This window comes from Rhincodon typus, chromosome 18 (genome assembly GCF_021869965.1).
Source record: "Rhincodon typus isolate 14 chromosome 18, sRhiTyp1.1, whole genome shotgun sequence".
NCBI lineage: Eukaryota > Metazoa > Chordata > Chondrichthyes > Orectolobiformes > Rhincodontidae > Rhincodon > Rhincodon typus.
Window position 1 is genome coordinate 56,032,261 of NC_063349.1, and position 14,754 is coordinate 56,047,014.

Genomic DNA, 14,754 nt, shown 5'->3' on the forward strand with positions numbered 1-14,754 from the left:
GGGATGAGGTTGGTCGGTAGGAGATGGAGGTGCGGCTTGGGGTGGGAGGAGGGGATAGGTGGGAGGAAGAACAGGTTAGGGAGGCAGGGACGAGTTGGACTGGTTTTGGGATGCGGTGGGGGGAGGGGAGATTTTGAAACTTGTGAAATCCACCCCAAGCCGCACCTCCATCTCCTACCGACCAACCTCATCCCACCCCCTTGACCTGTCCGTCCTCCCTGGACTGACCTATCCCCTTCCTAACTCCCTACCTACACTCACCTTTCCTGGCCCCATCCCCGCCTCTTCGACCTGTTTGTTTCCTCTCTACCTATCCTCTCCTCTATCCCTCTTCTATCCGCCTCCCACTCTCTCCCTATTTATTTCAAAACCCCCTTCCCCTCCCCCTTTTCTGATGAAGGGTCTAGGCCCGAAACGTCAGCCTCTCTGCTCCTATGATGCTGCTTGGCCTGCTGTGTTCATCCAGCCCTGCACCTTGTTGTCTCGTTTTCACAGTCTAAGGGTCTGGGATAGGGCAATGAGGACTGAGATGAGGAGAAATTTCTTCACCCAGAGAGTAAGGGGCCTGTGGAATTCGTTGTCACAGAAACCAGCTAAGGCCAAAACTTGAATGTTTCCAAGAAGGAGGTAGGTATAATTATTAGAGCTAAAGGGATCTAAGGTTATGAGGAGAAAGTGGAAACGGGGGACTGAATGGGATGATCAGCCATGATCATATTGAATGGTAAAGCAGGGCTTGAAGGGTTGAACCTACTTCTGTTTTCTATCTTTTCATACTTTTTAAATGCTCCAGATGATAAAACCTCCAGAAATATGAGGCAGTTGGTTTGTTCGCTGAGTATGGATGGTCATAGAGGGAGAGCGACAGAGGTCATCCTAGCGCAAGCCAACCATAGACACATACTTGAATTCCTAGAGGCCTGGTTCTCCACCCATAATGCAATCAATAAATATTTGGAGTTAGACCCCCATATACAAACCCTTGCGAAAAAGAGCCAGAAATGACACAAACCACCTCAACAGACCTGATCATATAAATACCAAGCGGTGTAGAGCAACGTCACTTCATCAGAGGCTGCACTGATGATGTTGCCTAGCATGGTGATGAAATGTCTGAACTATAACCAGCCAGATCAGCGAGCAAAGCAATAGCCTCACCCACAACTCAAGCTACAAATCTTTGCAAGAACTTTAAACCTCCAGGATAATGTCCAACCAGAAATTGGGGACTCCTCTGTGGTGCCCTGCTTCAGATTTCAAAAAGCCCCATTCCATTCTAAAGTTGCTGATTTGGTTTTGTAGGCATTTGAAGCTCAAATCCATCATGTGGAAAGCAGACCAGGCCGAAAGGGCAAAGTGGGGACAGATGATCTGGATTTCTTCCTCAGGTGTGAGGTCAACAGTTCTGCTGTGAATTCACTGCTAAACTCTTTAAAAAGAGTGGCTGAAGATGTTCATGCCAATAAGGAGGAAAAAGGTAAGCTTCCTCTATCACTGCTCAACAAATTACATAATAAGACTGTAAGATAAAGGAGCAGAATTAGGTCATTTGGCCCATCAATTCTGCTCTGCCATTCGATTATGGCTATATGTTTCTCAACTGTTCTTCTGCCTTCTACTGGTAACTTGTGATCCCTGTACTAATCAAGAACCTATCCATCTCTATCCTAAATACACTCAATGACTTGGCCTCTACAGCTTTCTGTGGCAATGAGTTTCACAGATTCACCACCCTCTAGCTGAAGAAATTCCTCGTTATCCCAGTTCTAAAGGGTCATCCTTTCACTCTGAGGCAGTGCCCTTCGGTCCTAGTTTCTCCTACTGAGTAGAACCAATGTACAGGGGTACCTGGAGAAGGTGGAAGGATGGTACTAAGTCATGATGGTCTTTAGGAGAGCTAGTGTCAATAAGATGGACTGAATGGCCTCCTTCCCCACCTTAACACTTCTGAGATAGAGTGGAGTGTTCTCCCAGGGAAATGGTACAGGTGTAGGGTGAGCACATGAGAGACAGCTGCAAGCCCAGAATGGCCTGCTATTGATATAACACTGTAGGCAGCCGTTGGATTCATCTTCCAACCTGTGACACTTTTATTGGCAATCAGCTCTACTCCATACTAACTTGACAAAGCTGTAGTTGATACCATGAGTGGGCAAAGACCCTGATTCCAGATACAGTGGGCAACACGTTTAAAATGGACCACTCCAACTGGGGAGTCAGATCCAGATGAAGTGTGTGGAGAACACAGTGTGACCTTTACCTCATGTTTTACCGAGACTAGATATTTTATTCAGAAATTGCCGGAGAAACTCGGCAGCTCTGGCAGCATCTGTGGAAAAAGAGGGAGACATATTTCAAGTCTTGAGATCGTTCTTCCGAACTGGAGAACTTCAGAGACTGAAGAAAGATTACTGGACTGGAAACATAACGGTGTTTCTCTCTCCACAGATGCTGACAGACTTGCTGAGTTTCTCCAGCACTTTCTGCGTTTGTTTCAGATCTCCAGCGTCCATAGTTCTTTGGTTTATTTTTGGGTTTCATTCAGACTATCGAGGAAGAATGTCCAGGGAAGCGAGGAACTGCAAAAAAAACCCTCGTGAACGATTAAATCAACCTAATGCTAAACATGTTTATAAACCTCAAATCTCTCTCTTCCAGTCCCTTGGTTTCCCAGAAAAATACAGGATCTTGACAGGTGCCATCACCTGATTACCAAATTCGAACCAGATCTGGATCAAGCTCACCCGGTGAGTGGGTTACTGATTTGGAGCCGTGTGGACTGGAGATTCAGATTGACCAACATTAATACAGATCTCACTTGGTGGGGACGTGATAATCATTGTGTCTTTTCGTCTTCCACTTAAAGGGTTACCAGGACCTGGAGTACAGGGAACGCAGGTCACATGTCGCCAGACTCGCGTTTCATTATAAACAGTAAGTCTCCCATTTTCCTGGAGCGGGTGGTGATCTGTAACAGATATTTAGAGAAATTTGTCCAAAATAAAGAAATCTACAGTGCGTTTTATTTTTACTAGATGAGGCTTTATGAGCTGTAAATTCGTTAAAGTGAACACTTCGAACGAATCTTTGATTTCGGATTGCGAACTGATATTTTAAGGTAAAATTTGACGTGTCTTTTTCGGTAGGGGGGAGTCGTTACCGAGGGTGGAATACACAACAGAAGAGAGAGCAACTTGGTAAGAACCTTTACGTTTGTGGTGTGCTGTCGTTCCTACCGGGGCTTTTATGCCACAGGGTCACGGCTGGAGATGAGATTACAACGATAATGTCGCAGAATTAGCAGCATAGACAATCGTCAGTTCGAACAAACCACGGGGTAGTCAATAGATGTGGGCAATAGTTTGACTGGCGCCAGAAAGACACTTGTAAAAAGCTGCTGAATGCTTATTAGACCGGTGCAGATACGATGGGCCGAATGGCCCCTTTTTGCACAGTGACAATTCTGGGATCCTACAAGTCCCAATGGTTTCAGTCATATTGTCCAAGAATCTGCAGTCCTAAGGGTGCTTGGATCTGCCCATAAGGGACAAGACAAGGAAATTTGGAGCCTATTCAATGAGGTCACCTCTGATCTGTACCTCAACTTCATTGACCCACTTTATGCTTTACTTAACGTTCTGGCCATTTGCGATGGCAAAATAAATAAAACACATTGTTAGTGGACAAAAACCCACCATTCTCAATCTTCAAAACGACAATTGATGTCTAGCATTTTGTGGGAGAAAGTTCCAAAGTCAGTGTTCTGTGTAGTTGTGTACATTGTGTCTGGCTTCCAATGATATCATTGGTTTGTTTGAAAAGATCAGTAAAACAGATGTATCAGTTTTAATAAGAGAACTCAGAAACTTACCAGAATGAAAGGAAATGGGAAATACGTCAGCCTTTTCAACGTTACCTATTCCCCAAGTGCAAAATAATTTTGTTTTGATCTTATATAGCAATGTAGAAACATCATTCCAGAATTTGCACAAAAGAAACAGCTCAGACAGGTTCTCAAATCAAACTCAGACAATCTGCTCTCAATTTCAATCAAATAAACTCTGCAAATGATAGGTTTTGTTATTGTTTAAAGTAGTAATGCTGAACCTATAGTTTCCCTGTTAATGCTTTGACCAATCAAAGTTGAAGTGCCTACCAATCTGCAGCTTTTTCTCCTGGAATACAAATTGTTGTGATTGTTTGAAATTTGGCATTCTTGCATTGGTCCTGATGAGTGTGAGACAAGAAAAAAACTTTAGCAACATGTCTCTCTTTCCAGCAATATTCAAAAGTTGAAATTCTGAAATGAATAAATTGTTGAAATTGATAGCAGCCCCATCAATATCTAAAAGGTTATAGATTTTAATAGGAAATGCCTAGGATATTGGCCTCCACCCGATCATAACCTGGACTCTGTTTGGATATTGATGGCACCCTGTACATTTCTCATCCTTTTGTATTATTTCTTGTATTTCTTTAATACATTTCAAGAATTTTTCACTGTTTGTAAAGTGAGACATCCAGTGGCTGTGAAAGATGCTAAATAAACATAAATCTCCTTTTTGTAATATAATTTTGGATTAGAGAGGCTCCATTATTTTGGTCTTTACTTTGAGAGGTTCAGACTACAAGAGTAAAGAGCACCAGCTGCAACGTTTTTTGGTAAGACCAAACCTGGAAAACTATGTGCAGTTTTTGGTCTCCATACCTAAGCAAGTATACTCTTGCCTTAGATCAGGTGTCACAATATATCACTGATTTCTAGAATGTGAAGATTGTCCCATCAAGAGAGACTGAGTAGAATGAGCTTAAGTTCTTCAGGAAGAATTGAGAAGAATGAAAGATGATCTCATTGAAACATTTGATTCTGAGAGTGGATAACTGTATAGGTGTTGAGAAGTTGGCTCCCTCTAGAGGCACTCAATAACTGGAATTAAAGTCTCAGGTAAAGAGGTCAGTCATTTAGGAATGAACTGGGGAGAAATGATGTGCGAGCCAATTTATCACATGAGGGTTCTGAGTGCCTGGAATGTGCTGCCAGAGGAGGTGGTGGAAGCAGACACAATATCAGCATTCAAGAAGCACCTGGACAAATACATGAATGTGAAGGGAATAGAAGGATATGGGTCCTGTAAGTGAAGATAATTTTAGTATGGAAGGGCAAAATGTGTTGGTGCAGGCTTGGAGAGCCAAAGGGCCTGTTACTCTGCTGTTGTGTTCTTTGTTTCTTGTTCTAAATGTCTTCCGTCAGAGAGTAATGGATCAGTAGAATGCTCTACCCAGGTATATATATTCAGTCACTGAATATGTTCAAGGTTGCAGAGCACTAGATTTTTGGACTCTACAGGAATCAATGAGATCAGGCAGAAAAGTGGAGTTGATCGGCTATGATTCTACTGAAGAGTAGGCTGGAGGGATTGAGTGGCCCACTACACTTCCTAATCCTTTTTTTTTATTATCAAGCCTCTGTGGTGTGAAGCTGGAAATCTGTCCATTTAATTGCAATTTATTTACGGCTCCATTTCTCAATGGAAATTTTTATCCACTGATGTAATTGCCACAAGTTCACCCTGTTTTGTTCTTGAGTCCAGACGGAGACATGCTAGTGAATTTCTCACTTCTTGACTAAGAAATGGGACAATGTAATTGCAGACGTGTTACTGGATGAGAAATTCTGAAAACACAAGTTTAAACTCATGTGACAGTTTGAAAATTTGGATTCAGTTTAAAAGCTTGAAACGTAAAGTGAGGAAATGTAACCAGAAACTTTTCATTAATGCCTTTAATGGAAGGAAGCCTACTTTCTTCACTCGATTTGGGCCCATTTGTGATTTCAGTGCCACATCAACATGGTTTACTCTTCAATGCCATCTGTAAGATCCTCACAAGTTACTCAGAGAAATCAAGGATGTGCAATGATTGTTGGCCTTGCCAACCATGCTCACATCCTGAGGATGAATCAAAATACTCATGCTAATGTGTACGCTTGCTATGCCAGGAAGGAGGTCTACACAAAGTTGTCCACATTGTACCCAAGTCATGCCTGCAAGCAATTTCTGGATGCCTTCAATGTCCTGGAGAAACACTGTGGTTACCGGGCTGACAACATCCCTCAGCTGCAGGATGTCTCCAATTTCTTGAAAGGCAAGTATTCTATCCTGTCTGCTGTTGTAGAGGAATAACATTAATTCAACACCCAGACCCAACCTGACTTTATTCTCTCCATTTTCTAGAGAGGACAGGTTTTTGCCTGCGTCCGACTGCAGGTCTCCTGTCACCCAGGGATTTTTTAGCCAGCTTGGCATTCCGAGTCTTTCAATGCACTCAGTACATCCGTCATTCATCATCACCGATGCATTCTCCTGAACCGTAAGTCTAACAGATACATGTGTGTGTTGTCATGTGAGTGTAAGTACAGGTCTGTGTACCTTCATTTATGCATGTGCATTTGTGCCCTGTGCATGTGTAAGTGCATGGTTTTTATAATAATCAATAATGATTTCACAGTCACCATTAGACCAGCTTCTTAAAAGAGTGTGTGTGCGAGACAGAACATTAACTTATGTTACTCCCTTGTCGATTATTTCTTTCAAACATATGTTTTAAAACGTTAAAGGAATGACACTAATGAAAAATGGAAGATTGAGTATGGTAAGAAAGTAAGATAGATACAAGTTGTTGTTAATTTTCTATTATTTTGACTAATTGCATGAGGTGGTGCATACTAATTAGAGTTTCACTTGAGCACATATAAAGTTACACTTACTGACACTGTGATATGTCTGTGTTAGGAGGTATATGCTTGCACGGTTTCACTCTGAATAAATATAAGATTGAATAAAGGTTGACTCCAATACTGTTCTTTACCAAATGGCCCTTCAAATTAAAACAGCGCTTTCTTTGCTATATGCAGATATTCTAATGCAGAAATTAAAACTCTGTCTTACATTAACCAATTTATGATTTGAAATTTATTCATCAGCAAAAGAACAAATTTTAGGTGAATCAGACGAGCCTTGCCCAAATCCAATGTGCGATTCATTACCCAATGCAAAATTGAGGAATATTGAACTGGTAATTTTTAGAAGTGCCTTTTTTAAAAAAAAATTATGGTTTTTTATTATGACCATGAGACCATAAGAAATATGAACAAGGTAGGCCATTCAGACCCTCGAGCTACTCGCTATTCAATAGGATCATGGCTGATTCGACATTCCTCACATCCACTTTCCTGCCCTTTCCCTGTAACCTTTGATTCCCCAACTGAACAAGAATCTATCTATTTCAGCCTTAAATATACACAAGGTGTCTATCCCCGCAGCTCACTGCAAAGAGTTCCAAAGACTCACAACCTTCTGAGAGAAGAAATTCCCCCTCATCTCAATCTTAAATTGGCAACTCTTTGTTCTGAGACAATATCCTCTGGTCCTGGACACTCTCATGAGGAGAAACATCCTCTCAACATTTACCCTGTCAAGCCCCTTAAGAATCTTATACATTCTAATGAGATCACCTCTCATTCTTCTGAACTCCAGTGAGTAGAATCCCAACCTGTTTAACCTTTGCTCATAAGACAATCCCTCCATACCAAGGATTACACTAGTGAACTTTTGCTGAACTGCCTCTAATGAAATAACATCTTTTTCTTAAATAAGGGGAACAAAACTGCTCACAGTATTCCAGATATCATCTGACCAGCACCTTGTACAATTGCACTAAAACTTCCCTACTCTTATACTCTAACTCCCTTGAAATAAGGGTCAACATTCCATTAGCCTTCCTGATTACCTGATGCCCCTGTGTGTAGCTTTCTGTGTTTCATGCACAAGTCTACCCAGCCCTTTTGTGATGCAGCTTTCTGCTGCTTATCTCCATTTAAATAATACGCACTATTTTCTCTGGTTCAGCACCACAAGACTGTGCCTCTAATGAACAGCAGCCTTGATGGGCAAATAGCCAGGGCTGCAACATTCTTTTATGGTACAACAACTAGCTTTGTCATGAAACTTGGTCAGTCGGGAGTGAGTGGTCAGTCAGAACTGAGTGTTCACACATCAGGAACTGTTTATAAAAGAGCTTTAAATTATTAATGTCCTTGTCATCTTTCCTCACAGGGACTGCTGTCATGAGTTATTGGGACACATTCCTATGTTGGCAGACAAACAGTTTGCACAATTCTCACAGGTAAAACTCACCTCTCACTGGTATTTTATACTTTGTTTAAGGTTTTAATGACCTTAATGTCTTACATAAAGTTCACACCCTGTCACTCCTCTCCTAGGGATTTTGGTTTCTGTGTGATCTTTACATTAAATAATTTAGGAGCAGATTCATTAACCGGTTTTCTTTTTTCTTGTGTGGCTAAGAAGGACACAGGAAACAGTTTGGTACTAAAACAACAATTTGCATTTACATAGCACTTTCATTTTAGCAAAACATCGCATGACATTTCACAAAGCGATTAGCAGACAAAAATTAACATCAAATCAAAGTGTACTCGGGGAAGTGACCAAAAGTTTGGTCAAAGAGAAGCTTTAGGTAGCATCATAAAGGAAGAGAGAGAGGTAGAGAGAGAGAAAGAGGTCTAGGGAAGGAGTAGAAATAATTTGCAGTGTTGTGGGGCTGAAGGAGATTGTACAGAGAGGGAGGGGTGAGGTTAGTGAGGCTGTTGAAGGATTTGAAAACAAAGATGAGAAATTTAAAATCACCACATTGGTGAAGCACATGGAGAAAGTGATCTTCGACAGATAACAAGAATGTGTGACTCCATCTCATTTAGATGATGCTCGTGGCTTAATACAAGCATTCTAGCCACTGAACCAGAAACATTTGGTTCAAGCCGCACTCCAACAATTTAATTGCATTATCCAGGCTGGCATTTTCGAATGTCAGGAATGCTGCCCTGTCAGCAATTTTGCTACTGAGAGGTCCTGCACGTGACAATTAGCATTAATTAGGCATTAACCCCTGAGTGTAGAAGTCACTGCCAGGCATGGAGTTTGGTGGGCCACACGGCAGTAAAGAAAATTACAGGGGCAGTTGCCTGTCAGGGATTGTGTTTCAATTGAGATGTTGAACTGAGGCCCTGTCTGCTCTCTCAGTCAGATCTCAAAGATGCTAAAATGCTGTTCAAGAAAAGGTAAGGGAGCTCTCTTTGCCTCCATGTCAACAGTTAAACCTTAGCCAAGTCACTGAAGCAAACAATATTGTCATTTATCTCATTGCAGCTTGCAAGAGTTCACAATGTGGAAGCCAACTGATGCCTTTATTACAACACTTCAAAAGTATTGCGAAGGCTTTGACCTAACTAAGGATGTAAATGTTGCTATATAAATGCAAGTTTAGGTGTTTACATGCATCTCCCCTGACAATATATTAACTCTATTTCTAAAAAGTTAATTCATGGGGTGAGTGTGCCAGTGGCTAGACCAGCATTTTATTACCCATCCCTAATTGACCAGACATTAGTTCAAAGTCAACCATATTGCTGTGAGTCTGGAGTCAAGTGTAAGTCAGAGTGGGTAAGGATGGCAGATTTCCTTCCCTAAAGCACATTAAGAGAACCAAATTTTATTCCCCAAAATATCAACAGTGGTTTCATGGTCATCATTAGACTCTTAAGTCCAGATTTTTATTGGATTCAGATTCCACTATGGAACTCTAAACTGAGTCTCCGGGTTTATATAAAATAAAGAACCGCAGATGCTGGAAATCTGAACCAAAACCAGAAATTGCTAGAGAAACACAGTACATCTGGCAGCATCTGTGGAGAGAGTCTGGTGACCTTTCCTTAGCACCTGTTCAGCAATGTTACACAGTATGTGTTAACTGCATTGCACTTCATTATAGATGATTAGGAATGGAACTGTAAGACCTAACAATTCTTCAACTAGCAGAGATGATCAGTAAGACAGTACTGGCTTCACGCCCTGAGGGTTGAAGCAAAGTGTATTCTCTATATTCTCTAACGTAAGTGGTCTCACTTTGTTCCACTCCCAGAGAAAAAAACAGAATCTTCCAAATGGCTAACAGGGAGCAGGAGTACATTAGAACAGGATGTCTATTTATTTCTGTGACTCCTTCTGATCTGAACCAAGGTCCCACTGGCAAAGCAACATAAATACACGTGGATGCATTCCCATAGAATTCCTGCGTCTGTTGAGAAGTTGGGATAAGGAGGGTCAGGGATCAATCACAGCAGCTTTCTGAATCCAATCATGATGTAAACTACCTCCAGTGAAATGGAACACAAGCATTCTTTTTCTCATTCTAGCTGAAGGTCAACTGCATTCCCTTCCAGTCATTACAGTTTAAATACCCAAGGTATATGTGATCTTTGATTTGGCAACATTTGTAGAATGTGTTTTTGATGGAAATTCTCCCATTGTTCGCAATAAATGCTTACTGGATATGAGTATCAACATAATTTATTATCCATCCAGGTTGACTTGTGATGGTGTTGATGGGCCTTCTAGTGCTTTTCATACAACTGAGTGAGTTGTAAGGCCACTTCAAGTGATAATGGTGTGTTGGTAATGTCACTGGGCTAGCAATCATCAGGCCTGGTAATGCTGTGGGTTTAAATCCCACCATGATAGCTGCTAAAATGTGAAATAGATCGTAGAATCCCTACAGCATGGAAACAGGCCCTTCGGCCCAACAAGTCCACACCGACCCTCAGAGCATCCCACCCAGACCCATCCCCCTATAAGCCACCTAACCTACACATTCCTGAACACTATGGGCAATTTAGCATTACCAATCCACCTAGCCTGCACATCTTTGGACTGTGGGTGGAAACCAGAGCGCCCAAAGGAAACCCATGCAGACATGGGGAAAATGTGCAAACTCCACACAGACAGTTGCCCAAGGGTGGAATCAAACCCGGGTTCCTGGCGCTGTGAGACAGCAGTGCTAACCACTGAGCGATCGTGCTGCTAATAAATAAAAGTTGATCTTAGTAATGGTGACTATGACAAATATTATTGATCATCATTTAAAAAAAAAACTTTTTCATGAATGTCCTTTAGAGAAGGAAATCTGCAGCCCTTGCTTGGTCTGACCTATGTGTGGCTCCAGATCCATCACAATGTGGTTGACTCTTACTCATCTTTTGCCATTCAGTGCAAGAGTGATTGGAGCTGGATAATAAATACAGGCCCTATAAGTGATGCCTATATCCCAATAATGAACTTCAGATTGCAGCCAAGAATCAATAACAATTATTGTGGCACTAGAGTCAATTATTGGCTTGGACTGAACAAGGACATTGAAATTGTTTCCTTAAACAAAATTTGTGAACCGGATATGTTTTTCTTACAACAATCCAGTAGCTTCATGGTCACCTTTACTGGGACAGGATGTTTCTAAAACTGAATTCAAAACAGGATTTGAACTTGTGTTCACAAGATGATAATTCCAGATCTCTGAATTAGAAATTAGGTAACATGATCCATACATTGCTGTTCCCCATTAATATGATCACCTTTACTGAGACAGGATGTTTTTAAAAATGAATTCAAAATAGGATTTGAACTTGTGTTCACAAGATGATTATTCCAGGTCTCTGAATTAGAAATTAGGTAACATGATCCATACATTGCTGTTCCGCATTAATATGGCCTCATGTATTCAGGTCTAGTCCTAGTGGGTGGGAAGCAGTGGAGATATGTTGCCAAACTACTTTTGCCCAATTATCCTCATCTTCTCCCAGATCTAACCATAATCAGAGTGAATAGGAGAGGAAGATAAACTGTACAACTTCAGTGCTTTGAACAAAATGCACAGCAGGAAGTTTAAGTGCACCAGAGCTTTAGAATAATCCAATGTTAATCTGAACTTCTGCTTTTTCATGCATATTTAGGAACTTGGCCTTGCTTCATTAGGAGCTTCGGATGAGGATATTGAAAAACTATCAACAGTGAGTAATTAAGAAACAGAATTGATCATGTAGAATGAAGGTAAAGGTGAAGTTGTCATAGTCCCACCAGATCATAGGGCTGCTCTCTCATTAGTGAGAGAGAGAGAGATAACTGGTGGTGGTTTAACCTGAGGGTTATCACATCTCAGGAGAGGGGCAGGATTAAGAACAAGAATTGTTCATGGTAACCTCAGCCAGTGTGAGATTGAACCCAATCTGTACCACAACCAATCCTGTTTTCACACTAACTCTTCTGTTAAAATCAAGGTGACTAACTAAGCAAAACAAGTCCCAATTTGCATCTATTGGGGAATGAATATCACTAATGTATAGTTTGTAATGTTTAGTAATGTATAATATATTTTTGTAATGTCTAGTTTCCGAATTTGTTTCAATATTGCTGTTGACCTTACGCTAAAGAGTTGGAACTATGTATCTAAAATAACTTCTTCTTTAGAATTTAGACTACAATCTGCTTTACAATTAATATTATCAGTACAGTTATGACATTGTTTTTGGAACAATAATAGTGTTGTTGCAATAGCTATTGAAGTGTCTGTTCTAAATTGAGGAGCTTATTAAAACTTCCAAACTGTATTTTACTAAAAATTGGCTAAGTGTCACTTCAGGGAGCTTTGTGGAGGATTTCTCTCTGTGAGCCTTAGTGACTTTTCTCACACAATTTTACACAGCTCACCTCACTATGCACACACCACCCCTCTCTGGTGCCGCACTCACACTATCTGGCACGCACCAGCAGCTGAAATGCTCTTCACCACAAGGACCTTCTGGGATTGCTCAGATGTGCACCATGTTTAAGAGCCAGCTATCCACAAGGTCAAATACAGCTACAACATCAACTTTCATTGAACAGTAGAAAACATAAAACAAAACAAAACAAAAACTATATTTGCCGTCCTTTGTGCTTTTCTAAGACCTTTACATCCCTCCTGACATGTGATGCACTGGATGGTGTATAAACTTTCAGCTTGGTCCTAACCAGTGACATTTTTTTATTAAAAGGTCATTTATTGACTGTGAGTGTTTCTGGGAAACTGAACATTTAATACCTATTCCACAATCTCTAAAATTCTAGATTCGTCTGTTTGCTTTGAACTTAGTAAAATACCAATAAAGGTTCAAATAGTTTATTTTGGGGGAGTTCTATATTTCAGGAAAAATATAAAGATTGCTACTGTCAGCATTACTGTTGAGCACTATTAAAACTACTGTTACTGCATGATATAGTTGAATGTCTAGACAAACAGGATTTACCAAATCCCTTTTCTGGACACAATTGTACTTGTTACAAACAGGGAGCTAGAATTTATCACTTACCCTTTGAAATATTACTTGTAACCACCTATAATTTGGTATAATTTCTAAAGGACCATAGAGTCATACAGCATGGAGACAGATCCTTCAGTTCAACCAGTCCATGCCAAACATAATCCCAAACTAAAATAGTCCCACCTGCCGTCTCCTGGCCTGTATCCCTCCAAACCTTTCCTATTTGTGTATCTATCCAAATGTCTTTTAAATGTTATAATTGTACCCACATCCACCACTTGCTCAGGAAGTTCATTCCACACACGAACCACCCTCTCTGTAAAAAACTTGCCCTCATGTCTTTTTTTAAATTTCTCTCCTCTCACCTTAAAAATGTGCCCCCTAGTCTTTAAATCCCCCATCTTATAGAAAAGACAACTACTATTTACCCTATCTATACCCCTCAATGGAATGGAGTTAAGGTACAGATCAGCTATGATGTAATTGAATAATAGAATCAGTCTGAGAGGACCTAACTATGTGCCTTGAATAATTTGCTGTTTGCATCTATAGCTTTACTGGTTTACGATAGAATTCGGGCTGTGCAAACAGAACGGAGTTCTGAAAGCTTATGGAGCTGGTCTACTTTCCTCATATGGAGAACTTATGGTAAGAACTCAACAGTGCACAAAAGCACAAACAGTAGTAAGTTTTTTCTGCTTTGGGTGCAGAATTACAGGAAGTTCTTCACAAATGCATCTGCAATTTCACTATTCATTCATCCATTCATTCACTTGTGCTCTGCCTGAAGGTAGGTCCTTCACTCATTGTCTGCTGATGCTTCATCTTCAGCCTTTTTCTTGGCAGATTTTGTCGGTTATAGTTTACTGTTGCCTTCCATTCTAAGTGGCAGGTGAGGAGGTAGGTACCAAGTCTACCTCAGCTGGAACAAGAATCTAATCCATAATGTGGCTTTATTCTGAACTACATGTTAGCTGTCTGGCCAACTGAGCAAACTGGCCCCAGGATTTCTTTATAACAAACGAAAAAAAGTTGCCTTTTTAAGATGTCTTGTTCAAAGTCATCAGACAAAGGATAGACAGTGGCATTATGGTCATATCACTGGATCAGTAATCCAAGTAACCTGTGGCTAGAGACCTTTCCTTTACATGTTCAATGCTTGACTTGGCTTCATTGCTCATCTAAGGCATGATGCTGATTGATTACACTACAGTTTTTCTTGTTGATACAGAAATGAATTTTGATGAAAGTCACTTATCAGTAAGTTAAATGTAGGGTTAGCCATGTTTTTAAACATAAAAATGTAAGATGTGAACAATTTAGAAATAAGATCAGATATTTTAGTTGCATTTCAGATTGTCTTAAAAATGAATATAAACCAAACAATTACAGTACATAATTGAATCAGAGATAGTAGGAACTGCAGATGCTGGAGAATCTGAGACAACAAGGTGCAGGGCTGGATGAACACAGCAGGCCAAGCAGCATCATAGGAGCAGAGAGGCTGACGTTTCGGGCCTAGACCCTTCATCAGAAAAGGGGGA

At 40.7% G+C, this 14,754-nt stretch overlaps 1 protein-coding gene across 1 annotated transcript in view; it reads left to right on the forward strand.

Moving 5' to 3' along the window:
• Positions 1 to 14,447, forward strand: part of th2 (tyrosine hydroxylase 2) — an 89,956-nt gene extending 75,509 nt beyond the window's left edge. The window contains 10 exon segments of the mRNA XM_048607963.1: positions 1,283 to 1,477; positions 2,659 to 2,747; positions 2,867 to 2,934; positions 3,147 to 3,197; positions 5,999 to 6,144; positions 6,234 to 6,369; positions 8,115 to 8,184; positions 11,864 to 11,920; positions 13,763 to 13,858; positions 14,442 to 14,447. Coding sequence (XP_048463920.1) covers positions 1,283 to 1,477; positions 2,659 to 2,747; positions 2,867 to 2,934; positions 3,147 to 3,197; positions 5,999 to 6,144; positions 6,234 to 6,369; positions 8,115 to 8,184; positions 11,864 to 11,920; positions 13,763 to 13,858; positions 14,442 to 14,447 — 914 coding nt within the window.
• Positions 14,448 to 14,754: the final 307 nt, after the last annotated feature.